This window comes from Phalacrocorax carbo, chromosome Z, assembly GCF_963921805.1.
Source record: "Phalacrocorax carbo chromosome Z, bPhaCar2.1, whole genome shotgun sequence".
NCBI lineage: Eukaryota > Metazoa > Chordata > Aves > Suliformes > Phalacrocoracidae > Phalacrocorax > Phalacrocorax carbo.
Window position 1 is genome coordinate 68,314,775 of NC_087548.1, and position 26,713 is coordinate 68,341,487.

Here is a 26,713-nt window from a genome sequence, read left to right on the forward strand (position 1 = left end):
GTCGGTGACCCCGCTCCCGGGGCCGCGTACGGGGCCGGGCACGGCTGGCCGCGGTCCCGCCCGCGCCGCCCGGCCCCTCCGCCCGCCGGGGCGGTGGTAGGCTCCCGCCGTGCCTCCCGGCACATAAAGGGAGGCGGCGGGGGCCGGCCGGGGGCAGCGGCGGGCGGCGGCGGCGGCGGAGCAGCCGGCGGCGATGGAGCAGCCGGTGCAGACGGAGACGTGGAAGGCGCGGAGCCTGGAGGAGCTGGTCCGCATCCTCCATCGGATATTCGCCGAGGACAAAGTCAGCGTGGAGGAAGTGCAGGAGCTGATGGAGTCGTACGACAGCAACCCCGAGGAGTGGCTGCAGTACGCCAAATTCGACCAGTACAGGTACAACCCCTCCTCACACACACACGCGCGCGCACCCCGGGGTAAGGGGGCCCCCGGCGCCGCGCCCCTCACCGTGGACGCGGGTCCGGTGGCGGTGCAGAGCCGCGGAAGGGTAGTGGGGACCAGCGGGGCTGACGCCCACCACCATCACCACCACCACGAACCCGGCCGACGGCCCCTCCGGCGGGGGCGGGGGCGAGGAGCGGGCGGGGCCGCGGCGGCCAATGGAGGCACATTAAAAAAAAAAAAAAACAACCCACCCCAAAAAAAGCCCAAGGGAAACGTCCCGTCTGCAGAAACCGCAGCGCAGGGGTTGCGCGGGGTTTGCGCGGGGTTTGCGCGGCGTGCTGGGGTCGGGCAGCAGACCGCTGCAAACTGGGTGTTCGGTGTTTGTAGCGGAGCTGGTGCGTGTATTCCCTGCCTTACCGCCGGTGCACGCCTCGGTCTCTTGCTCCTCCGGGTAGTGCAGGATGAGGCTTTTTGCTGCTTGCCAGGAGAAAGGAAAATACCTGTTAGGGTTTCAAGTCGCTCCTACTTTGCCAACAACTAATTTTTCCCTGCCATTGGTGGCTTCCCTGTCTTAAATTTCAATATAAGTACGTTTTATCTGAGCACTCCCTTTAAAAAGCAGACAAACAAAAACCCCAAAACTTAAGCATTGCTCTGGCATGACTGGTTTTTAGCTTCCTTGCACCTCGCATTGACTATCCTCTGCTCAGAACAAGTCACTAAGTTTGTAACAGAACATAGAAAACTAAGAATCGGAAGAACAAAGTGTGCTAACATTAGAAGTATGCTTAGCAGCCTTTTTTTTTTTTTTTTTTTGGCCAGCCAGACCTGCTATACAGAAATAACAGCACTTGAAAAGTTCAGTCAAATGCCAGCATTGATTGCTTATGTTCTGGCATCATAGGAAAAAATATGTCTACCTAATATGTGCACAAATTGTGGATGCAGTGAGAGGCAGCATATAGATTTACATGTTATGCTTTGAAAGTAATTTCTTTATGAGCATCCTATTTTGATTAAAATAGAGTGATCTTATGGGGAAACTAATTTAAAAACATTCAGTTGACATTAGTGCACTTTCTATGTGCCCCTGCTTGCACCTCTTAGGCAGGAGTGAGGTGTTTTGTCATTGCCATATATATTTGCTTTACTTGGCAAAGTGCAAATAGTTGTGAATAACGCTAAAATGAAACCAGAAGGTCCCACTGGGTTACTTGCACCATAACAGCTAGAAGCACCAGCCCTGGATCAGAAGAGGCCCGCTATGGAAAGTAATGTATAGAGCAAAATCCTCACCCCTTTTCTAGTGAGCTTTTCGATAGGACAAGATGAGCAGTAGCTCGGGGGAGGCTTACAGGAGAGTACAAGGAAACAAACATAAGATGTTGCCGTTAAAGGTGTTTTCAAGTCCTGAGAGCAAACCACAGCTTACTCTTTGTCACCTATAAGTTAGCAGATAAAAAACTCTTTTTAAGAAATCTTGCTCTGATAAACTTTGTTTAGAAGTAGATGCTGGCAGAAATTACCCCATAGGTGTTTTAGCCACACACGAATGCTACAGTACAAGATGAAGAACTTTCGGGAACAGAGTAGGAGGACCATGTAGGGAAAGCCTGACATCTTATTCCTTTGCTTTTTTGGCTTTGTACAAATGAGTGCTGCGTAAGAGAAGGAAAGCCAAAAATATCTGAAACGGAGCTGCAGGAGAATGTAACCATGTATTTTTCTTGTTTCATTGCAATCCTCTGTTTCTAATTATAAGCCAGCTGCTGAAGTGACTTCATTCAATAACTATTTTGATTTGATCCTGTCTACCACATTAGTCTCAGACTCACAGTTCCCAAACTGCAATCATCTATGTAATTCAAAAGTAATATGATTATAAAATATTAAGTATGTCCATTTTTTTTTCTTCACAGAAAATGAACTCTTACCAAAAAAAAGCTTAAAAATACAATTTCTTTTTTTTCCAAGTAAAACTTGGCTCTCAAGAAAAAGAAGAAAAAGGACTTTTATATGTTACGACCTTCCTTCATAAACATGATTGTATAATTTTGTCTGTTTATAGGCACATCAGTACAGTAAAAACCAACACTTTGTATTTCAGGTATACAAGAAACCTTGTGGACAATGGAAATGGAAAGTTCAACTTGATGATCTTGTGCTGGGGTGAAGGGCATGGCAGGTTCGTATGCAAAGATTATGGTTTTAGCAAACAGGTAAAAATTCAGTGTATGTTTCACTGTCATACAAAACGACTCAAATAATCAGCCCCGTATGAGCTGTCAGAAAGTGTCAGGAAACTAAGCAGTGCAGAGCTCCTATTGGTATAGCAGTCCTGAATATTTGCTGTGTCTTTTGCAAGTTTGTACCTCGTGGGCATTTTTAGAGACTCTTTTAAAAATGCTCTGTTTTTCTATCAAATTTAAACTTCCCTCCTGCCAGAGGAAGTTTTTAGTCCTAGAGACACAGGGATTCCTGTGGGCAGGATAGGTTGAACAGACCCATAAAACGCTTGGTTGCAGAAGCAGTACTTGGTGCAGTTTAAATAGTCTTTGTTCTCTCATGGTGTTTAAATCCCGCCTCTGCGTCAAGATGGAAAAAGTAGGTTTGGATTAGGACCTCAGGCTGTGAGGAGGGAGCCCCTCTGCAGGAGTGCTTGGCTTTCTTTAGGTTCATGCACCCTATCTCCTCCCTCAAAACGGACCACACTGCTGTTGTGGCCTCCAGAGTTGTGTGCACAGACTGTACGCTGCGTTGTGTAGCCCTACAAACATGAGGGCAGGGTTTGCCCCTTGGAGGGTCTTTCACAGAATGTTGGCTAAACCAAAATGTGAAATAACAGAACTTGCAAGTGTTCTTGCATATAAGTAGAAAACGTAAGGAGAAGTCAGAGCTGTTTCTTCATTTGTTTTAACTGAGCGTGCAATTCAACATTTACAGAATTCTCCAGGGGATGCCATGACATTACACTCAGAGGGACATGGGAGCCAAGCCCACCACCTCTACTCCTTCCAGGCTATCCCCACAAAGCCTGTAATTTATGTCAAACTGTGTTTGAGTTGGATGAGCGTTCGCTAGAGCTAGACTGAGACCACAAGTTGTTTTTGCTTCCTGCATGAGGAGGATCAGATTGTTCTCATGGCTTGCGGAAGGAGGATGACAACGTGGCATTTGTGAACTGTTCTGTGCCCGAAGCAAGCTCTGGCATCTCAGTTAGTAAGAAACCCTGACATTTATTTACTGAAAACAGTAACATGCAAGTACCAAGTTTTTGATTGAAACTCATTAGCACTGTACTTCCAGGAGGGTTAAATTCCCCCTTCTCCCTCTCCCCCAAGGAGTGGAGAACTCTCCCTTTGTTCTAATTGACATTGACATCTGTAACAATTCATCCTCTATTTAAAAACAAAAACAAAACAAATCCAAGAAAATAAAACTAAACTACATATCTAGCCCATATGTCTCCAAATAGCAATTAAAACATACTTCGGAGCAAGGAGACAGATTTAGCGATCAGACGAATCATACCAGATCCTGCTGTTTTGTTCATGTTTTGCCAAAATAGTGAAATTAACAGCTTACTATAGCTCATTGTACTTAGTACTATCAGAGTGAGAGGTAGAGCATTTTTTCTTCAACAAATGCCTGTGCACCTCAGCAGTAAAGAGACCGCAGGAATTAGGTAGAAGTAGCTCATTTCTCCCATGTTTCAAGAGCAAGCATAGCGGATCTGCAAATATCAGGTATACTTGCAAGTTTATACCAGCCTCTGCCTGGGGTCACTGTGAAAAGCTTGGGTTTTGGCCCACAAGAGTTTTTGTGTTCTGAAGAATTTTTCTGTCCTCCTCCAGACTTCCGATTCATTTCTTTGTGGCAAAGTCATAGGCTGATCAATATCTGACTCTTCTACAAGTCCTGCTGATGTGAGCTTATTCCTCTAATCCACTATCCCTCTATCCACTTCTAACGTAGCAGTTTTAAGTAGGTATACCTTAGCCACTGTGAATCTTTTTTTCCTAAGACTTTTGTGCAATGGTGTTTCATGTTAGGGCTATGCCCAGATACAATACGCTATGGCATCTGTCCTATTTGCTGTACTGAAATCAAATATGTATATCACACTGAGTTTGGTTATTCTTTTTACATATATAGCAGCATCCATGATCACACTGACTCACACTGCTTTATGAAGATCCTCCAGGGAAATCTAAAGGAGACTCTGTTTGAATGGCCTGAGAAAAAAGGGAATGGTGAAATGACTAAGAAATCAGAACGAGTTCTGAGGGAAAATCAATGTGCCTACATTAATGGTAAGCTATTAAGCTTGTTTTGACAACTAGCCATTCATTAATATTATTCCTAACAGAAGAGTTCATCTGCTGTCCAGTCTCCTACCTTTAACAATATAATACTAATACTAACTAATAATATAATACTAACATAATACTATGCACAGTTTAAGAATGCAGCTCTCTAGATTCTGCACAAACTTAGATTCAGTAAAATAAACAACAAAAAAATGTCCTTTTAACTCACTGTTAAGATATTGCAGCAATTGCTTGATCCTTAAGTATGCCAGGTATCTCCTCTAGACCAAGCAGCCTTCAGCACTGTGTCCCTGATGACTCTCTGAAATTGCTTGTAAACATAGATCTTATATAGTATTATGTGAGAAATAAGGGAAGTAAGATTCAGATAGCTTAATCACCTTGCTTTTTTTTTCAAAGAAATAATCTTTTTGATCAGCCATGGAAATTCTAGGTCAAAAATGTAAAAGCTGTCTATGGAATAAATTGACCAGCCAGGAGCAGAGGCCCTGGTCTACTACTTGTCCAAATCAACAGAAGATTGTAATGCTGAAATGCAGCATCAGCAGAATGGAAATGCTTACGCCTACAAAATCTAAAAAAAAAATAAATTGCCTGACAGCACAGGTGCTGATAGATGACTAAGTCTTCACCAGTAAGGCTCCTTAGGTACCTAAACCCATGCCCTTACACATATCTGTATCTATCACCATCTTGTGCTGCATTGGAGGCCATCCTGGAGTGGCCAGCTGGGTGTAACATATTCTGATGCTATGAAAGATGTTGCACATCATGCTGATCAGCAATGAGTTCAACAGAACAGAAGAAAAGTGTCAGAGAAGGGGGCCATCTGCCTTTTATGTGATGAGTTAAAACATGGACCACACACCTTGTGGGGCTGAGCTTGGGAACCCCACAGTTGGACGGAGCCTCATGTTGGGTTATGGACTAAGCCAGGGTGAGGGCATTGGGGAAGAATGACTAGTGCTCTGCAGCCCTCTGTTGAAGGTATGCCACATTAAATGAAAACACAAAACCCATAGGACAGGAAATGCAAGGAGCTTGACATGTCTGCTGATGCTCCCATGCCAGGGATGGGGGTTCTCAGACACTGTCGGATTTTCCTACCTATATGGTTCTTTCTGATGCAAGCAATTGCACCCTGTGTGCATCTGATCCAAAGCTTCCTTGGCTATTTTAAACAGACTCTCTGAGGCAGTTTGGATCTCTGCCATGTCTCATAACTGATGTCTTGGTTTAAAAAAAGCAGGTAAAACAAGGGGAAGGGTAACACTGAGAGTGTGTTGATTGTCCTAACTGCTTCAATAGTGAGTGACCTTCATGTTTCTGTTGAGTGCTTCTTGGTTACTCTTGTACTTTATTTTTAAGGTTAGAACTCACTAAACAGTTTATTCAAGTCTCCCATTAGATTAGCACAGATTTAGGACTTTTTTCCCCTACATCCTCTATTTAGATAAACAATGTTAATGACACTTAGGGCTTACACTTCAAATGTATCAGAGTTAAGAGTATACTCATGGGTCTTAGGTATGCCTATGTTTCACAATACATGCCTAGGTATCATAGAACATATTAATTCAAGTACAAAGGCCTGAGTTGTTTTTATAGCAGGGTCATAAATTTAAATTCACGGTCTCCTAAGTAACTAAAAAACTCTAGTGTAGAATGAAAATGGGTTGTTTCATGGATGTGATTCTTCATACCTTACATTTTTCTGTAATAGCTTGATTTCTACTCCAGCACTTCAGAAAGTACCCTTACTTCACTAGTAACCGCACAACAAACAGTGCCTTGTTTCGTTGCATGTTCAGTTATGCTTACTATTCAGTTAAGGATGGAAATATGCCAGTCGCTTCTAATTTGTCACCTTAGTCAAAAGGGCAAACAAATGAAAAGACCATTCTTCAAACTAATAAATTGGAAGGATTAATTAAATGCCTGCAGTAGAAGCAACTATATCTCTGTAATAAGTCCATGCTCCAAATACACATAGCTGACCTTTAATGTGACTAACATTCTTGTTACCAGGCTGAGAATTAGGAATACAAAAAATTTTTTCCAGTGAAATACCTTGCTGATTTGTAGAAACACAAACCTTCCAGCTTTGGAGCATCTGTAACAACAGCATCTCCTAGGAAAGTGAATCACCTTGAAGTCCTTTGGGAATGATAACCAGAAAATTGCTGACAGCATGGCCTTTCTTAAATTTCTATGGATTTCTATTGGCCTTTATCCTGTAGCAGGCAATCCAGAAGTTACATAAAGTGTGGAAGACAATAAGGTATTTTGAATTACCAGTGTATTTAGGAATCTCTGCTAGACAATAGCAGTCAAATTCCCTGTACCGAGTTACTTGTTGCCCATAAAAGTGTGGACATGCCTAATTGACTTGCTTCTGAGTTTCAGTTTAAAAAGCAACTCCTTAAACCACCCCACTAATACACCCTCTCATTTCATGCCCTCGCTGGTGTAGACTCCATTGGCCTGCACCGTGTGGAGAACATAAGCCACACAGAGTCTGCTGTGAGCCTGCATTTGTACAGCCCACCCTTCGACAGCTGTAACACCTTTGATCAGAGGACTGGACACAAGCACAGAGTCAAGATGACCTTCTACAGCCAGTTTGGAGAAAGGACCCTCTGTGTAAGTATGAGATAACATGCTCCCCACCCGGCCTTGAGCTCTGAGCCCTCAGTCCCAAAGGGGACCGGCGAGGGGCTGCCCTCCTGCCTGCGCAGGGCAGGGCGCTGGTGCCCCGGGGCAGGCAGGAGGTCCCGCCTTCCCCAGGGCATCCCCGTCTAGGACCAGCATAAAATCTGTTTTCAAATACTACTCTTGTCAGTTTGCACTTCCCTCGTGTGGAGTTTCCTTTGTAGCTTTGTAGCTGAAGGCTTTGTAGCTTGCCTCCCCTGTATCAGCAGGAGATCGGTTCCCAGAAGAAAGGAGGATTAATGAGACTTTTGCTACTAGCTAATTGTCTTCAGGCAGCAAATCATGGTAAATGTAACCTAGTCAATGGAAAACTGTGAAGCAGCTACATTGTTTTGGCCAGCTTAAGTCATGTGTAACATTTCCTGCCTAAACTGTTCTGCCAAAAAGCATCACATTTCAAGTCAGTTGTTCTAAGCCTTTTAGCTTTCCGCAAAGTAAAGAATTCTTTAATAAAGTTAATTTAGTTCTTTAAAATCAAAACTTTGACACAAAAAGACTTGTGCTGTGAGTGAGAGTAGGCTGGTTGGCTGTTGTCTGCATTCTTGAGCAAGGGCATGAGACTTTATTTGGGTAGAAAAGAAACCTTAAGATCAGCATTGGGGGACCAAGCTAGGACATCTGGGAGAGTTTAATAGGGTTCCTTTTAGCACTCTTCCATGCATTGGGAACATAACTACTTATACGGGTAGAAAAGACAGATTCTTGGTGTTCAGCCACAGAGGTTCAAAGACTGTTTGGTTTTGTTAGATACAGAACACTTTCACCTTTCACTGAAGCCAGAAACACAGCGCTCAGGAGTTTCCTGGAGTGAGCCCTTAGTAAGATCCAGTTAAAGTTTTATATAATCAACAAGTACCATGTAAACTATTTCTTTGAAGCTTGTCACATTACGTGATTACAAATTTACCGAACAGCTGAAACACAAACTTTGACCTTCCTGAGTTTGAAAGGTCCTTGAGAAAGTGAACTCAAATTTGTAATTCAGATTTTAAAGGGAAGTAAACATGGAAAAATTTTGAACAAGGTTCACACAAGAATTCAGTGTTTGCTTGCTTTCTTTTTGGTTTAAGTGTTCAATGAATATGAAGTTTGTAAAATAACAAGCAATGTTTTGATTGGGACTAATTTCCTACCCTTGATCTGTAATCATCTGCCAGGGTTTGCACCTTTTGTGGGAAGCTGGATCTGGCTTATAGGAGAGAGGTAAATTTTAATCATTGGGTCTCTTTCATGAACTCCTATAAATGGAATTCTGGTAAGGGAGAAAGTGGAAGCAAGTCTAGGCCATCCAGCTTCCTGAAATTACTTCATGCTACAAAAACCTTCTGATCTCAGTGAAGGTTTCTGGAAAGCTTACTGGAAAATTAAATTTTCTTCTGCTTACCAAATCTCAAAAGGTTGTAGGAAGACAGAAGGCTGTAAGTTAAAAACAACAAGGGAATAGTGTAAAGTATACTTGTGTATTTTTAGTGAGTGAAAATATCTGCCTAGCTGAAGCACGTTCGGTGCTTCCTCTTTGTCTTAAATTTTTCTGCAGGGAAAACACAGAGGTAAATCCCTAGTGGCTTCTGGCCATGATGAAGTCTTAATTAACTAAATCTCCAGTAAATGCCTAAGAAGTTATATATAGGCCTAATAATTAAAATTGTATGTAATATGTCCAAGGACTTGCCCATGGAAGTAACTGTTTACTCAGTTCAGGTACAAACCATGAGAATACTGATGCAGGATTTCACTGAGGGAAAAGTAGTTTTGTCCTGGGTGTCACAGCACATGAGTTCCTGCTGCCAGAAATTTTGCTGGGGGAGGTGATTTCTCTTTGCAGCCTGTCTTCCAAGCACTTTCTGTTAAAATGAAGTAAAGCAGAGTACTGGGGAGAAAAGACAGCCTGAAGGAGGAAGCACTCCTCAGTTGTCCCTTCTGCTGAGGGCTTGCTTGTGGTCACACAGAGCCAATGGACAAGGCGGGTAATTTTGTCAGGTGCACAGAGCCCTCTGTAAAACTCTGGCAAGGAGTACTGAAAATAAATGCGCTGAGTATTTTAAAGTGCTGAGCTACTCCAGGAATAAAGGCCCATGCTGAGAACATGAAGTAGGGGGTGACTGCCTCTCTCCTTAAAACAGCAACCTCTCCTCTTTTCTTTTAGGCAACAGCAGTGCCACAGGAGAACAACTGAGATGCACCAGCGTGTGTTTGCATAAGACCTGCTGAATGTTTAACCAGGGACAGAAGACTTGCATGGCTAAGGCCGTCAGCCAGATATATTTCTATACCTTGAACATAGAAGTACACTAGGGCAGCTTCCAGGCAACCCGCAGTTCCCCCAAGCGAATGCCAATTATGGGACACTAAGCTAACTAGTGCCATAAACTACTTCAGAGGTTAGATGCCTTTTCTTAGGCTTCTGTCAGAATTAAGTAGTTTGTTTTCTGATTCTAGCCTCCTTTCCATTCCGACTCTGATACCACACTGAGAATATCAGAAATAGAGTTTTTAAATGTCATCTGACACTACCTAATAAGCCTATGTGTATGTATGCTCTCAATGTAATTAATAACTGTATAAACTTCTAAGCTTCCAGTCACCTGTACCTATGGGTAGGACACTAGATACAACTAACAGCAGCTCTTTTTTTTTTTTTAATTCAGTCTTTTAGGTTTTAATGCTCTAGGCCATTTTGATAGTTTTGTGCATTTTTTACTTCTTATTTTTTACAATTTCATTTGTTAGATCTTGTTTTAAATAGGAGCAGCAAAATGCTTCATGCACAATGATTTTCAAAACTGATTGGGCAGAGATTTGGGTTTTTAATAAGACTAATCATACTTAATTCAGCTAATGTCCAGTTTCCAAAGTATTCTGTGTAGCTATTGAAGAATGTAACTGAAATAAAACTGGATATGTACACAGTTTTCAAAGTTTTCAGCCTTTTTCTCCTGGTAACTAAAACATTCAATACACTTTACAAAAATCCACCTTCCTCATGAACATCTAAGACTTTTCCCAGCAATACACTACTAGAAAAGGCTTTAAAAAATTGAAAGTATTTCGAACATGTGAAGAATCCTGATCCCAATTAAGTTGGTGGCAGTTCTGCCACTGAGTTCACTGATGCTTAGTTTTATCCTCCAGATTTAGTTAAAAGGAAAGAACCATCCTGAAAAAAAGTTAACGCTAATTAAACATACCAAAGTCAGCAAAGGTGCCTGCACTGAGGGTAACCCATTCATTTAATGGAGCTAGTACATAAAACAAGTAGAGAATGTGTAGCAAGTCTCCTGGTCTTGTAGGTGACTGCTGGTTATTCAGGCAGCAGTTTAAGTTTTAACAGTATCCTTTTTAGATGAGTCATGTATTTCCCTCCATGTTGACAAGTCCAGAAAATATTTACTTTATGAGACCCTGTTTGCAGGGAGGCTGTGTCAAATTTTCAAAAAATGTTTGAGCAGCGTAACAGTTTTTAAACAAACCTATGCCCTTGGGCTGCAATTATTGCTTGAGGGCCAGTGGGAAAGCAGTAGGTGCTTTGCAATACTCTCTTTTTTGGTTTTTGGTTGTTGTTGGGTTTTTTTTTGGGGGGGGAGGGGGGAGGAGGAAGCAGGGGGCATGGAAGGAGAATTAAAAAATGAGAAGATAAATCAGGCCCAAAGGCAAAAGAACAGGAATAAGCATCAGCAGTAAGTGGGGACTGTCTGCTTGAGGTGGACCTGGAGGCTGTGACAGGCTCCAGTGTACCCCAGAGTTTAGCATGTTAGCGAGTTTCTCATTCACTATGGAACAGTTCCTGAAAGAACCTTGTCAAGTTGGATGTTGGGACTGAGCATATTAATTTGGCATGGCTCAAGTTGTTGTGAAAGTGTCCCAGCACCAGAGATGAGCTGAGGCTGGCAGTCCAGCTGCCCTGCCTCATGGAGGGTGACCTACAGCAGGTAGCTCAGGACTACATCCAGTTGGGTTTTGAGTATCTCCAAGGATGGAGGCACCACAGCCTCTCTGGGCAAACTCTTCCAGTGTTTGACCACCCTCACAGTAAAAAAGCCTTCTACTTAGACAAAATGCCTTGTATCTCAGTTTGCACTCACTGCGTCTTGTCCTCCCCCCACTTCTCACAGAAAATGAGCAGTTTCACTTAACTAACTTCAAATATAGCATATTCATCATGCCTTTGCTTACTAGATAAAATTAAAGGACAAACTCAACAGCTTATAGATCACAGGCTCAGTCAGGTCAGGGGAACTGGAAAGACCAGAAAGACAGACAACGAGGCCAGAAGTGATGACAGCAGCCACCTGTACCAAGATTCATTGGTACAGAAACTTAGGCAGTACTCCAGCTAGCCACACACATGCCCAGCAAGTGAGGCAGAGGAAATATAAGCAGAAAAGATAACAGCTATCTGCCCAAGTTGTCCCAAACAATATTTCATGATGGTAAACACAGTATCAACCATTGTATAGAATAATACAGGAATTTCAATGTTTCAGAACAAGGTACTAACCACGTACTTATGCCAACCATACCAGAAACATAAAGGAGTAGCCTAGGCAACATAAAGGGCATTAATACTGGAAATCTCAAGATAAATGATCAATCGGGTCCAAAACTCTTAGAACAGCTACCACAGCCTACACCTTTGCTACTTTCTAAGCACTAGCTATGCATCTTGTGCTCTGTGTGGCACAAGCATGAAGTTAATACCTATCAAAAGCAATCTTTAATCAATAAATATCAAGCAATATAATGATAAGTAGTCATCTGTTCACTTACATAAATATGTTCACATAACCTGTGCTGGCTTGAAACATAGAAACCAGTAAAAACAAAATAGTATTTGCACATTATTATGGCTGAACAGCCAAGGTATTAAACTTTATAGCACATGAAATTACTTGAGCTTTGGAGTAGTGCTAACTGGCCAGTTGATGAGGTAGCAGTATGCTGTAGGCTGACAATTAGCTTTCACTTGGCAATGAACAGATGTTTAGTGTTTCATATGCTTTCATCTGGGAAGGTGCTATTGAGCAGTGTCACTGAAAATTGAAGAGTTTAACATTTATCTGGGTTACAGCTGAGATCCTCGAGTGGTAAGAGACACTGGGCTAAACAATTAATACTACTAAATCATTTAGGATGGCAACAGCAGGATGAACTCAGTCTAACTATGGTTTGGTGGATTAACTAAGGTTTCAGTGAAGGAGCTTCAGAAGAAAGACATAGAGAGGCAAAGCCATGCCAGGAGTGGAGCAAAGTGCAATATTTACAAGAATTCAGCAAATTGCAAGGGTTTGGTAGTTTTGTTTTTGTTTTGGAAAGTCATTATCAGAAATCTGGCAGGAAGAGAGGTTGTTTGTCAAACATACACTTTACATGAAAAGGCTCTGTACCAAAGAGTACTTGGGAAGGCGTATGTCATATGCAAAGGAAAGCCAACAACAGGGACTCTTTCAGGAATGGAAATGCTATCCCTGCCTATGTGGCTGTGGCTGATGAGGAATAGGTTCAGAGAAGCTCATATGTTCTGTGTTCATAACCAGCCAATGAGCAACTCTTTTTCTTCCCATGCTGAGGTGTGGGATCTCTGAAGCCTCTAACAGGAATTGTTGCTGGGAGAGGGTCCCTTGATGTATAAACAGAGTTTCTTAATGTTCTTGTGGATAACTGAGCCTAGAGTTGCTTTCTGTCTAAGTCACTACAAAATCTTAGCATACCCGAATTAGTTCAATTTGTTATTTAAGGCTGGGTGGTGCTAAATTAAGTCTCCTGATGTTTGAGCATTATTCATCTTCTTCCATTGTTGATGTATAGAGGAACACAGCAGAATAAAAATCCACCCTCTATATAACCCTGCTCAATTACAAACTTTTTTTTTCCTAAACCACAAAGATACAAGATGTGCTATTCATTAGCTAATCCCTATGGTTATTTTTTCACACTCTTCTCATGGCCAAGGGGAAGCTCTGTTGCAAGAATCTAGCCTTCCTGAGGTTAAAAGAGGTGATCTGCCAACAGGGTCTCTGTTCCCAGAGACAAGCAGAACGACATGAAGCTTGGTACTTCTCAACCATGCTATATATTCTGTTCCTGCCTGTTTAGCTCATGAAAGACTTCACTGTCCTTAAATGTCAGAGGGTCTTATGTTTCAGGCATGGACACTAGCTCCAGCCTCTCTGACTGGTAAAGGAAGCAAAACAACCATGGTCTAGTTGTGCAGGCCTTCAAGACATGTTCTGACCCTTGAAGCTCATATGAAGCTTTATTCAATAATTAGATCTCAAATCTTTTAACCCTCTGTGTACTTCACACTACACTGTATTTCTTCAGGGATGAATGACCCCAAAATAGGGATAGACAAACTCTCCTAACCTATTTGATCATTCCTGCATGCTACACAAGAAAGGTTTAGCAATTTTTAACAAATTATTAAATAACTTATGTCTTTTCCAGGCCTGCTTCCTCTTTGCTTTTACTCTCCAATTCACTAAAAACCTTTGGTAGAGACAGAGGAGTACAATACTTTCCCTTAAAGCCTAACTTCTTGACATACGAGGTTTGTCTCCTTCCTGTCTTATTGTAGGTTCAGAGGAACACATAATGTCAAAATCAACTCTGCTTGCACTTCATTTTCCAGTAGGAAAAAAATCCTTTTCTGAACCACAAAGATGAAGTGTATGTGCTGTTCACTGGCTCATGCTTTGGTTTATTTTTCATGCCCATCCTGCTCTTGTCTTTAGATTTATATTCCTTCAGGGCCCTGTGCTCTTCCAGACTTAGTTTATCTAGCTGGCTGACCTATGGCCAATGGTGGAGAAGAACATTTTAAAACATAATGATTAAATGTGAATTAATGTATTTCTTAGGGGATTAAACTTCATTGGCCCGCTTCCTTAAGGAACAGTTAGAGAAACCACACAAGAGGATTGTGCGGCACACGCTGCTCTAATGTGGCCAGTGTCCCCAAGATCCACACGAATCACAAAGCTACCATGAGCAAAACAGGTTCCCTGACCAGAAAGCAAAACTTCTGCTCCAAATGACAGCTACATCCTGTTCTTTGCCTCCAGTCTGTATTCAGATTCAGACCCTCAGTATCTCTGGGTTTTCATTTTTGTTTGTTTTTTATATCACACTGTGAATGCAAAGTGTTTGATTTCCTTTGTAAGTCACTGTCTCAGGAAGGTCTGAGAGCAGCAGCCAGGAAAATTAACCTCCTTTTCTCTCCCTAGCTGAAAAAGATCCCCCTGCAACACATCACCTGTTTGCAATCTGCACTCGAATCAAATGATGAGAGAATCAATAATTCAAGAATGCTGAAAAATGTTTCTCCAATTGTTTCTATCTTCAGGCAGGCACAAAGCTTTGCCCTTAAGAGAAATGCAAAACAGCTGTGTGAGTACTTGGCACCAGGTGCAGAGACCTCCTGTTGATCACTCACTTAGAGGATGGCCCTGAAAGTGTGTGTCTTAAGCATAAGAACAGGCAATCCCAAGGAGCAGCAATAGCTCTGGAGATTAGAGAACTGCTCTGTAAATGCTGAGGGTCTGCTACTACTGCAAAGACCAAGTTCATTTGAGGTCTGATTACATATGATTATAGAAGCCCTGGTCTGAACCTTGCACTGAAATATTGAAAAAACCTGCTGGGAGGCACTTGGACCTGTGGTATATAGCTATTCCTGTGTTGTAACTAGGGCTCCGAATGGCCCTAGGATTGCTGGTATGAGAATATTTACAAAGCATATTCATAGGGAAGAAAACAGCATTTGTAAAAGCTTTCTTCAAAGAAAATGTGCAAAATAGCCCTGTTTAAACTCAGAGGTGGGAGGAAGCCTTATCACCTTTTTGGGCTAGATCTTTATTCAATATAGGTTGAAATAGCAGGGCTGTCATGAACTGACTCACAGAGTTTTACATTGGTTGAAACAATGGTTCTTATTTTAAGTCTTTACTGGGACTGAGTGCTTAATTCTGGTTACATTTATTACCTGAGACTTCAGATTGTGGCCATCCTTGAACACGGTTATCTATGAGTGAAAAGATACTCCCTCACTGCTTGAGAAAAGCTTTAACATCCAGTGTTTCATGTTGGCCAGGAGTATTCAGAATGAGTCACCATATGAAAGGCAAGTGTGAGAGGAAAAGCCTCTTCCCACATCATTGAATCCATTAAAACAAATAGCACACCTCTCTGCTTTTGCACTTCATTGCTTCCTTGCAACATAAACTCAAACTAAGGAAGTCCTTTCATTTGTAATACTTACTTTGGAGTTCTGATATCTTGGAAAAATAAAACCCTTGGGTTAAAGTGTATAGTCTGAATTCTGGCCTCTGCTTTATTGGCACAAAGCACTTGAAAAAATAGCTTAAGTCACCTGCAGGCTCCCCAGACTTAGAATTTTTGTTAACACGGTGGATAGGGCAGTTTGCAGAGCAGTGCAATATTCCAGTTGTACATTTTCTTGAACCAGGCAGAAAAAGTACTCAAGGTTCTCCATGAAAATGAAGTGCATAAGGCACAAGAATGTAAATGATTGTTGCCTTCTTACATGCAACATGACACTACTAGTGCTGTTCCTCTGTGGATCATGGAAGTATGTTATAGGTATTAGAGAATTAGACTCTGATACACTATACAAGCTAAACTATGCCTAAGTAACTTGTACAGCCTCATCCGCTACAGCATCTGAGCTCCTGTTTATTTCTACTGTATCAGGTCTGTGGCAGGTGAGTAATATTAAGTTCTTTAATAATACAGGAATTGAGGAACAATGAAATTGGTGACCTTCTGTCAGACAGGACACATAGCTCTACAGAAGTTTCCATGCTAGTTTCCCATGCTAGTTTCCAATCCATTTAACTAGTCTGTATTTCTACTGCTGCCTAAAAAAAAAAAAATCATCTTCCATAAAGAGCTAAAATATAAGGAGAGTAAATGTTCTTACAGATCATACAGTTACCTTGCACTTCTATTGTAAGACTGAAAAGTTGAGCTACGACCCAGAAATATCAAATGCTTCTTTACAGGGAAAGCCCACTCCCAAAGGAAATAACATTAGATATTTTGTAGTAGTCTTTGACTCTGAAGTCACAATCATAACATTCAATAAAAGCATCTTTTGTAATCAAAAAGTCCCAAACACTTGTGCAGATCTTTTCCACAGAGCTGAAAATTATTCAAAACAAATGGAAAATTCTTTCCACAGACTCATACTAAAATAAAGGTGGGGTTTTGGAAACCAGTTAGTTCTAAACAAAACAAGACCCAAATACTGACTTGCCTTTGGAATTCCCTTATTTGCACCTGCGGAGCAGCTAGTAAAAGGAACCCAAGTAAATGAGCGAGTCACTGAGTCACTGCAACATAAAATGCTTACCTTAATTATAAGCTATTTCTTTGAAACAGTTGCTTCTCTCTATTATTTGAATAGCTGTAAGGGATATCACTGTCACTTAAGAAAAATGAACTGATTGCAAATGACTGCATGTTCACAGTGCCGCTAGCTTGGGCTTGCAATCCCTCTTGAGAGGCAGCTATACCGTATGACAGAGAGATTCCAAAGCTCCGGCTTTGCCACAGGCTGCAGGCTCCCTGGGATTAACTGTGCAAAGACATTTGTACAGTTCAGTGAGGAGCATTCAGGACCAAGGCTCACCTGTGATTTAAAATGGACAGGACAAGCAGTTGCTATCTATCTCCAGCTATCTATCTTCCCATCTGTTTTTCTAAAGGCTGAAGCCTCATAGCAGGCTCAAGCTGCATCTAAGCCACCATAGCCCGCAGCTTTGCATATTAAGACACTGAAATTGGTGCCAGATTTGTTACATGTGGAGCAGTAAATCACCAGAGTTCATGAGGAGCTACACACACTTTCAGCTGTCCTTGGTGCAAAGTGGAAAGGAAAGCATAGTGATATGCTGGTTTTGGCTGGGATAGAGTTAATTTTATTCACAGAAAGAAAGTGAGCAGTCTGGGGGTGGGCAAGAAGTTGAGAGAGGGCACAGCAGGGACAGCTGACCCCAACTGACCACAGGGATATCCCACACCATACGACATCATGGTCAGCATATAAAGCTGGGGGAAGAAGAAGGAAGGGGGGGACATTTGGAGTGATGGTGTTTGTCTTCTCAAGTAACCATTATGGGTGATGGAGCCCTGTTTTCCTGGAGATGGCTGAATGCCTGCCTGCCCATAGGAAGCAGTGAGTTAATTTCTTGGTTTGCCTTGCTTGTGTGCATGGCTATTGCTTTATGTGTTAAATTCTTATGTCAACCCACGAGCCTTCTCACTTTTACCCTTCCAATTCTCTCCCCCATCCCACTGTGAGGGGAGTAAGCTATGTGGGTCCTAGTTGCTGGCTGGAGATAAACCATGAAAACCTTTTCTGGCGCCCAACATGGGCTCATAGGGTTTGAAATAACAGCAGATTTGACTGGAATGTGCTAGATCAAATTTATAGCTGTTATTGCTGTTTAGCTATTAATAATTTTCTGTGCTTGTCATGGGGCTTGTTTGCCTTACATTATATTAGAAGGTAGTGCTCATTAGTGGCTGCTTTTTGCTTTTGCTGCTAGCTATAGTGCAGTACTGCTTATCATCTTACTCTGCTGTGCCTGGGAACATTTTATTAACAGCCATGGCCAGGCGCCTGGGCTGGCAGATGGCCAGGGCATCACTGCTGTTTCTGTGCCGCTGTACTGGACAGGCTGGAATTCCAGGCTGAAGTTGAGCCAAAGGGACTGTGACCTGTGGGTGAGTCCATGTGGGAGCAGGACACCGCAAATTGTCTGTGGCCGTGGACAAGCCCACACCAGAGCAGGTGTATCTCAAAGCTTCTGTGGCTGTGGCTATGTCTGTGCTGCAGCAGGTACACCTTGAAACACCAGTGACTGTGTATGAAGTCATGCTGGAGCTCCTCAAAGTGTGTGGCCATGGATAAGCTCTCAACAAAGCAGGCACATCCCTGGAGGGACGGCAGCCATGGGTAAGGCCATGTTGGAGGAGGTTCATTTCTGAACGGACTGTGGCTGTTGGTAAGGCCATGCTGGAGCAGGTGTATCTCTGAAGGCCCATGGAAAAGGCCACATTGGAACAGGTGCACCTCAAAGTGACTGTGGCTGTGGATAAGTCTATGCCACAGCAGGTGAACCCCTGGAGAGACTGTGGCTCATAGATAAGGCTGCACTTGGAGCAGGTACACGCCTAAGGGACTGCAGCCTGCGGATGAGTCCAAGCCAGAGCAGGGGCAAGGGAAGGAGTTCACTGTAATGTTAAACCCAATGGCCTGGTCCAAAGGAACCAGGGCTGGAGGTTGTAATGGTTCTACCTTTAAATTGTAACCTGTGATCTGAGTTGCATGTTATAGTAATTACTATAGCAGGAAACACCCGAACCAATGGAGGACAAGCCTTACAAGATGCAGTGCAAGCGCAGCAGTGGCCCGACCTGAGCTGGTTGTGGTGCCCAGTAACTCCACACAACACACAACCTCTCCTGTCCTCACTGACCACCATAACACATGGAGCCCAAAGTCATGGGCTAAAGGAACTCAGTGGATATTTTGTGGGCATTTATGGACATTTTATAAGGGTGGTCCACAGAATAAGGGAATGATACCTGTGTATTTTATCAAAGCATGGGAAGAAGGGTGGTGGTTAATGAGGCTCTATTGGATAGTGTGGGACCTGAGCATAAGATAAATAGTATGGAATAAGGGGTGGAGAATGTGCTGGTTTTGTAACAAATTCTTTAAGTCTGGGATAGAATTCATTTTCTTCGCAGTAGCTAGTATGGGGCTATATTCTGGATTTGTGCTGAAAATGGTGTTCATTATACAGGGATGTTTTATCTCCTGCTGAGCAGGGCTTACACAGTGTCAAGGCCTTTTCTGCTTCTCACCCAGTGAGCAGGCTGGGGTGCACAAGGAGTCAGGAGAGGACACGGCTGGGACAGCTGACCCCAACTGACCACAGGGATATCCCACACCATACGACATCATGGTCAGTGTATAAAGCTGGGGGAAGAAGAAGGAAGGGGAGGACATTTGAAATTATGGTGTTTGTCTTCTCAAGTAACCATTATGGGTGATGGAGCCCTGCTTTCCTGGAGATGGCTGAATGCCTGCCTGCCCATAGGAAGCAGTGAATGAACACCTTGCTCTTCTTTGCTTGCGCATGCAGCTTTTGCTTTACCTATTAACCTGTCTTTATCTCAACCCACGAGTTTTCTCACTTTTACCTTTCCAATTCTCTCCCCCATCCCACTGTGAGGGGAGTGAGTGAGCAGCTTTGTGAGGCTTAGTTGCTGGCTGGTGTTAAACCATGACAGGTGGTCAGACAACATCCAATATACAGTGAAGCAGCAACCACTTCAACTGTCAGCTACCTCATTCAGATTCAGGATGGGAAGAATGAAAACATTTTGGTATTGTACCAGGTCTACTCACTGACATGACAACGTGGAAATATTATTGATTGCTTTAACCCTCTACACAGATGCTCTAATCTTGTTAAAGAAACACAGTGGCCTGAAGAAGCTCAAGCGTGCTCTTTCCCATGGCACTAATGAAAAACAGCAGCACATTAAGTGAGCACACAGATACACCTACATACTACCCCATGCTCTGGGTTCACTGAAGTCATCCCATGTTCAAATAAACAGAATTTAAATAGTTGTGCATGAGGAACCATGCAGCAAAGAAGGAAAGATTACAACTTTGGACACAGCAGTCCTACTGGCAGTAATCATGAGGTTCTAAGACCAGAATTGCCTACACAAATAAGATCTCAAATTAATTTTTATAGAAGTCTTCAGTCAACTCACAGTCTTTGCTTCCTAAGATCACATATGATGTCCACATGTAAGAACCCCTTGAGGACTCTGGGGAAAACATTCCTTTAGAAAAATCTCGAATTATTGATTGGTGAAAGGGCAAGGACATAGCAGTTAAAAGCAGTACTGATTTTTCAATGTTATTGCTACCCATGTTATTGTGATGCAAATATCTCCTACCAAGCATTAAGAGTGCTGAGAAGAGATTTATTTTTGTTTAGTAAGTACATGAAGTTCCTATTAGGGGCCAAAGTACATGGCCTTGTCTACAAGGGTGGGGATATCATGGGTCATAGGAGCCAGTAATCCATCTGATTTGAATGAATCATGGGTATATCTGGACTTGTTCTTTTTTGCTGATTAATAGAGATCTGCTGCAGCACACTCACTGGACCACTGTTCTGGGGTATACTGGCCTCTTAAATGCTTTCGGGATGCTGCATCTCTGTTGGCATTTCTCCTAAGCACAGATTCTTTCCTAGCTACCTGTGTATTGACACAGGACCTCACAGGCCAGCTGCCTTCTCAGGTTGTTTCTCAGGTAACTTCTCAGGTTACCACTGGCTTGTTCGGATTTGTCAGTAGTTTCCATGCACTCATCCTTGGGCAGTGCATTTCCGCATGAGGCACAAGGAAGTTAACCGACTTACAGACAATCACGATGGGGAGGCCTTTGCGACACGGTGGGCCTTGTTACTAATTTTTATAATTCATAAATTAGTAAGAATAATGCCCCAGAGACCTATACAAAATAAAACATTACTTCTTTCCACAAGTATCATTAGACCAGCTAGTACAACTAGGAAGGATGGACAAGTTTCAGGCACATACCACCTTTTCCTGCATGGAGACAATGAGCACATATCACTTCAGCTCAGCAGAAATTTATGTCTAAGATGGCAGTCCACTGATTTACAGGAAGGTTCCTGATGGAGTTGGGATTCTTTTATCAAAGGGTAATACCCCCAGAAAAAAAGGCAATAAAATGTGATTTGCAAAATAAGACAATGGCTAAGTTCAGAAAAGCTTTTCCGATAAGTGCTTTTGTAATAAATCTTGAGTATTACCATTGACTCCCACAGAAAGCAGAACTGGATTCAGTGTTCGTGTTCTCTATCCTAATGATGTAATGGTCAGTTTTTCAGTTGTGGGGTTGGAAAGGGCATCACCCATGCGGTAATGTTCTTTATACCTGTTAGGTCCCCTTCAGCACAAGCAGCTATCATTTCTAAATTCCTGTGACCTCTTCATGGTTGAACAGGAGACAGACTGTTCTCCCAAGAGGTGCCTAGCACCAGAAGTGCCTGGGCTAGCTGGAATATCAGGCTTCGTGATGGTTTCATGTTTTGGCACTAAACCCCTTGTTTTCTTTACTTTCCAATTACTTTTCATTGCAGGGCACAATATTAGTTCATCTTACAGGAATTTGTTTACTGTTTTCCACTATTTCAAGCCTCTTTCCTGGTTAGTTTTCAACTCAGAAATTACCTTTTTCCACACAGACACATTTTTTCCCCTACATTTCTGATTAGATACTTTCTTTTTTCTACTTTTTGCCTTACTCCACTAAGCAGCGTTATTACTCACTGAAGAACATTGGTTGGTCTGCAGCTATATTTTTCAGCATGGATGAAGGTTTTCTCAAGTTAGGATGGTGTTTTCTTTGCTGGATGCTGACCAGTAATATCTGACTGGAGTAAAAGCAGTGAAAACAAGCCAGGCATTTTAAAGCACAGTCTTGATGTGGTTTGTACCTTATTTTTCACTAGCCTGGTTCTATGGGAATATAGTATTAGCTCACAACCTGTTCTTACTTCCTCCTTTTTTCCTCTTCTCATCTTGTATCCTCTCCTTTTTCCTCCTGCCTTTCTATCCTTGTTTCTTCCCTGCCTCATCTTATTTTACATGCATCATGGGCTACAGCCAGGGTAAGGAATTTGATTACATGGAGAAGCTCTGACAAAGCAGATTGGATGGTTTAAATGGATAGGGAAAGCAACACATCTAGTGTGGAAGATGTATAGATTTTTATTCCACTCTTCCACCATATTCTTTTCAAACATCTTCAAACTATATTTTATTTCAGGGCTTGAATATGCTAAATGAATGTGCTAAATTGACAGCATTCTCTGTCTTGCCTCCCTCCATTTTAGTCCGTGGTGGTTATATGCAGGCTAACAGGTCTCTGTACATTAGAGGTATCTGTTTCCTTAGGCACCTCATATTTGCTAGCATTAAGGCTTCCTGCTTTAAGTCAAAGTCAAGATAGCATGCTGCGGTTACAGTTGGGGCATTGACGGGGGAGGATATTGAAATAACAAAGAAATTGTCATTTCAGAACGAAGAGCCACCATAATCTGCAAAACCTTTTCTTAGGAGTCTTTTTAATGCTTAAGAGGCTCAAAGGTTGTGTAGGGCTAGGGGAAGCAACGAGACAGAATTCAAGAGCCAGATCTGCTCTTGAAATACAACATGCTCAGTACCTTCTGGGGGAGCCCTGGTAGACTTCATTGCTGTGACATATTGAGGATGTATCATCACACTAGTGTGACCATGATGGAGTAGGGAAGTGGAACCACACCCCACATTCCCAGAACAGCTCAAGGTTAAATGTAACACAAACCCTAGCAGCCAACAGGAAAGGCTTTGCTGGTATGCTGCATAGTAGCAGTTGGAAGACAGTTTTATTACTTCTGGCTCTTACTCTAAGCATGGCTTGTTTAAGATCTGAGTGCTTCTCCTTTAGTAGTAAAATATTTTAAATCATAACACAGTTCAAAATAGAGCACATAATTATGTCACACCATAATACACCATCTCCACTTGGGAAGACCGAAACTTAAAAATTGGTTCATAATATGCAAACACTTCAGATTTATTTAACATTTTGTACTTTCCTTAGCTGTACTAATTTTCTACTTTCTAAATATATAAACTCAGCTAAACTGAATACTCACAGGAAAGCAAATTGGAAGGGTTCGGGGCAGGGGGGGTAATTTTTCATGTTCTAAGAATGTAAATAGAATAGTGCATCCCAAATGGATGAGGAAGATTCTTTGCCAAAACAGGTTTTTTAATAAAAATAATTACAATGAGAGATGTGCCAGTTTAGAACAGATCGTTGCACGCAACTGGCTGTATCTATGTGTATATAAACCAACAAACTCTAACCACTGTATCTATAGCTGTATGTACAGCTTGTATATATGCCCATTTGTAAGCAAGGAAATAGGAATTATTTATTCAAGAACTAAATTTAAATGGCAGTTCCTGCCTGGCTACCTTCATAGGATGCACTTCTGTAAAGCTAGAGCAGGTGTCCTGCATGGCTTCTGCTGGAATGGAGTAAGAACTGCCCTATGCTTGAGGCTTTGCATTGATAAGAGTAGTCAGCATGGGGGTTTAACTCATGTTGTATGTCAGTCAGAGCCTGTGCTTCTTATAGTCATCTTCCTAAGGGACAGCCAGGACAAAGGGTGGAATGAAAACTGTGTTCTGGAAGGAGAAGATTAATTGAGTCTGACGCCTTGGTGGGCACAGATGAAACAGATGATGCAAAGCTAATTCAAGGCAGTAGGGTTCTCAAAAGGGAAAATACTCCTCTCTCCAGTGGCAGAAGGACTGGAGAACAGTTTGTGTGCTTTTCTCTTAGATCCAACTAGAAGCGTCCAGTTCTCATCTACACTTATGGATAAAGATTGCTTGCTGTACTTTAAACTTGCACACTGTAGTTGAGGTGACATGTTTGAATTAAATCCACCCAGCAGTTGTTTTATTTTCTGCAGCTTCAATGTCTGGTTTCTTAGCATGTCTCTTATTCCTTCAGATTTACTGATGCACTCAGAATAATTAAGCTATACTCTGATAAATGGCTGGGTTTATTACATGTTGCACAGCAAGGCATTCATTTTGTTTACATCAACTTTCATTTCCTTGGACTGCTGTTTATTTAAATAAAGTTCTGTATCTTAAACATGAAGCACATTAACCAGTGATATGATGGTTTAAGTTCTACTTTATTACACCTAGGTGGAGCTGGTGAAATCACGTGGTTATTCTGATCCAAGCTCAAATTAATGTTCAGTTCTGACCTTCGATACACTCACATAGAGTTCCTGCTGATTACGGTAAGAGCCAAGCATATGCAGCCAAGGCTCAGCATTTGGCCTTCAGTCAGAATGTGTATTAGTTTTTGCTTTTCTCTAGATGTAGAGGATATGTCAAAAACATTGTCCATTTTAAATTTGTTTTTCTTTTCCTTTGCTTGTCTAAACTGATCTGTCTGTTCCCATCATCTGATCCCAAGTGAAAGTCACAAAGCTAACTTCTAACTTTGCCAACTGTAGTTCTCCAAACTTGCCAGTACTTTTGCATCAATGATGAGGACAGGTCATATCGACCTGTTGACACAAAGATATGCCTTTGTAGTGCAGCCCAGGGATGACACAGGTGACCCTGCCTGTCTGTTTCACAAGCAGAAGTATTACATCAGTTCTTATTGGAAATTCCCCCTAGCCAGGCACCTCGTGAAAAATGGTATTTTAGCCGTTTAGATGGTAACTAGCTGTGTTTATTCAGGAACTGTTAAGCTAATTTAGCAATAACGTATTTAAAACTACCATCTTGCACAATAAGAAAAAGCCAAAAGTAATATTCGTTTGAATGGCCTCAACAGAACTGGCCAAATATTTTTAGCACTTATGTTACTGTCATTCCAACAGAGTGCACAGAAAGTTGAAGACGAGACAGAGATTTCTCATTCTGGTTACAGTCAAAGACACAGCAAAAAGTTTCCTGCACCAGGAACTTACAGTGTCTGAAGACAAAAACAGGAGAAGTTTTTGGGGAAAGGAACTATTACTACACAGTTTCTGAGACAAAAACCTTAGGCAAAGTAAAAAGAATAATTTGCTTAAAGCTAAGAGAGGTTGTGGTGTTCTGAAGAATGGCGCTCACTGCTCCTGGATGAGGCACTGGAGTATTTTTTCCACCCCGTTTTCTCTTTGGAGTAATACTTAACATTGTGCATGGCAGAGAATAAACACACATAATAACAAATCAAAGTCATTCAGATCAGCTGGTGGTTTATGCCTACACACAGCGTGTGTATCTCTCCAGCGACGCAGGTGAAAAAAAGCTGTCCAGAAGAGTAACATGGATCAAACTTTTAGGCAGTTCTAGAAGCAGAACTGGGATAGACATGGGGAAGAGAGGAATCAATTTTACTGGCAAAAAGAGACTATGAGGGTTTAGATGAAGTTCTAAGACAGCTCACCTGACCACAGCTACTGCTGGGGTGAAAGCACCACAGAGCAGGTCTATTTAAAATACTCTAATGCTTGTGACAGCGCCCATGTTATGCTGATAAAACAGGTATGCATTTCTGAAGCCATTTTGTGTAGTTTACTATGAATTTTTAAGGCTCTTGTACTGAATTTGGCAGTGTACTTCTGATGTTTCAAGTAAGTTAAAGTAATGGGACAAAACACCTCCTTTATTAGGATAGACTGCGTGAAAAGCTGGCGTGAGGCTCCTCTGCCTGACTTCTACAGTCGTCTTCTCTCTAATGTGTTTTGAAGTTTAAAAGAATGTGAAGAGCAGAAAGTCTGTTCTGTATCAAGTAATGGAGGAATACCTGAATAGATGAAATTCTTGAGACAAAGGTTACTCCTTCAGAGTTCAGGAGTGTGACAAAAGTACTGGTCACCCAGAGAACAAAATCTCACTCAAAATTTTGTCAAAATGCTGGATAGGAAATGTGCAATTATGACTAGCATAGTATTCTCTTTTTGCTGCTTTTCTTCTCTTTTTACTGTCTTTTTCTCATTTTAAAAATAACCATCTTGTGTTTCTGTTGATTCAATTATTTCACATTTGTTTGACATGTCAGAATATTCTGAAACATTAAATTACATAAATCTTTATCATACTGGAGAGACAATTCAAATGCTAATGTAGATGTAGACCCCTTATTCCTGGTATATGCCTATACTGTAGAGCATTAGGGCTGATTCTGTCTCACTTGCTGTATGAGCATACAGGAAACCCACCTCTGAAATGGAAACTCTACTAAGTATCTTGACCAATGCAAATGCCAAGATGTTTCAATGTATTTGAAAGACAAGGTCCAGCATGTTTTTCTTGCAATACTCAACTAAGTGTTTTAAAAGGGGAGATATAAAAATGATAGCTCAAAATATTAGAAAAAGGTAAAAGGGTCAGCAGTTCTATGGAATCTTTGCTGAATTTCTTTTAGTAGACAATTGTGTGTAAATGCGGCTTATAAATATTGAAATCACTTTTTATTAAAAGAGGTGAAACCGAAAATACATGCCTCCTCCAGTTTTTAACTCATGCCTTGAAAAGGCAAAGGTTCCAGTGACATGTACAGAAAACAAGGTCTCATTACATAACAAGGTCTGCTCCTTCAACTTTTTTTCTACCATATATATTTTAAACATAAG

General features: G+C 41.8%; 1 protein-coding gene across 1 annotated transcript; it reads left to right on the forward strand.

The window, feature by feature from the left end:
- The first annotated feature begins 80 nt into the window (after positions 1–80).
- On the forward strand, positions 81–10,336 carry CDO1 (cysteine dioxygenase type 1). Its single transcript, XM_064438379.1, has 5 exons — positions 81–372; positions 2,489–2,566; positions 4,537–4,694; positions 7,186–7,355; positions 9,571–10,336. The coding sequence occupies exons 1-5, from the start codon at positions 194–196 to the stop codon at positions 9,598–9,600; spliced, it is 615 nt and encodes a 204-aa protein (XP_064294449.1). The 5' UTR covers positions 81–193; the 3' UTR covers positions 9,601–10,336.
- The last annotated feature ends 16,377 nt before the right edge of the window (positions 10,337–26,713 follow it).

Bases quoted from the DNA above. Each gene is read 5' to 3' on its own strand.
- CDO1 (XM_064438379.1), top strand. From the start codon at position 194: ATGGAGCAGCCGGTGCAGACGGAGACGTGGAAGGCGCGGAGCCTGGAG. The intron at 4,695-7,185 runs GTAAGCTATTAA...TCGCTGGTGTAG, and splicing joins TCAATGTGCCTACATTAATG to ACTCCATTGGCCTGCACCGT. The intron at 7,356-9,570 runs GTAAGTATGAGA...CTTTTCTTTTAG, and splicing joins TTGGAGAAAGGACCCTCTGT to GCAACAGCAGTGCCACAGGA.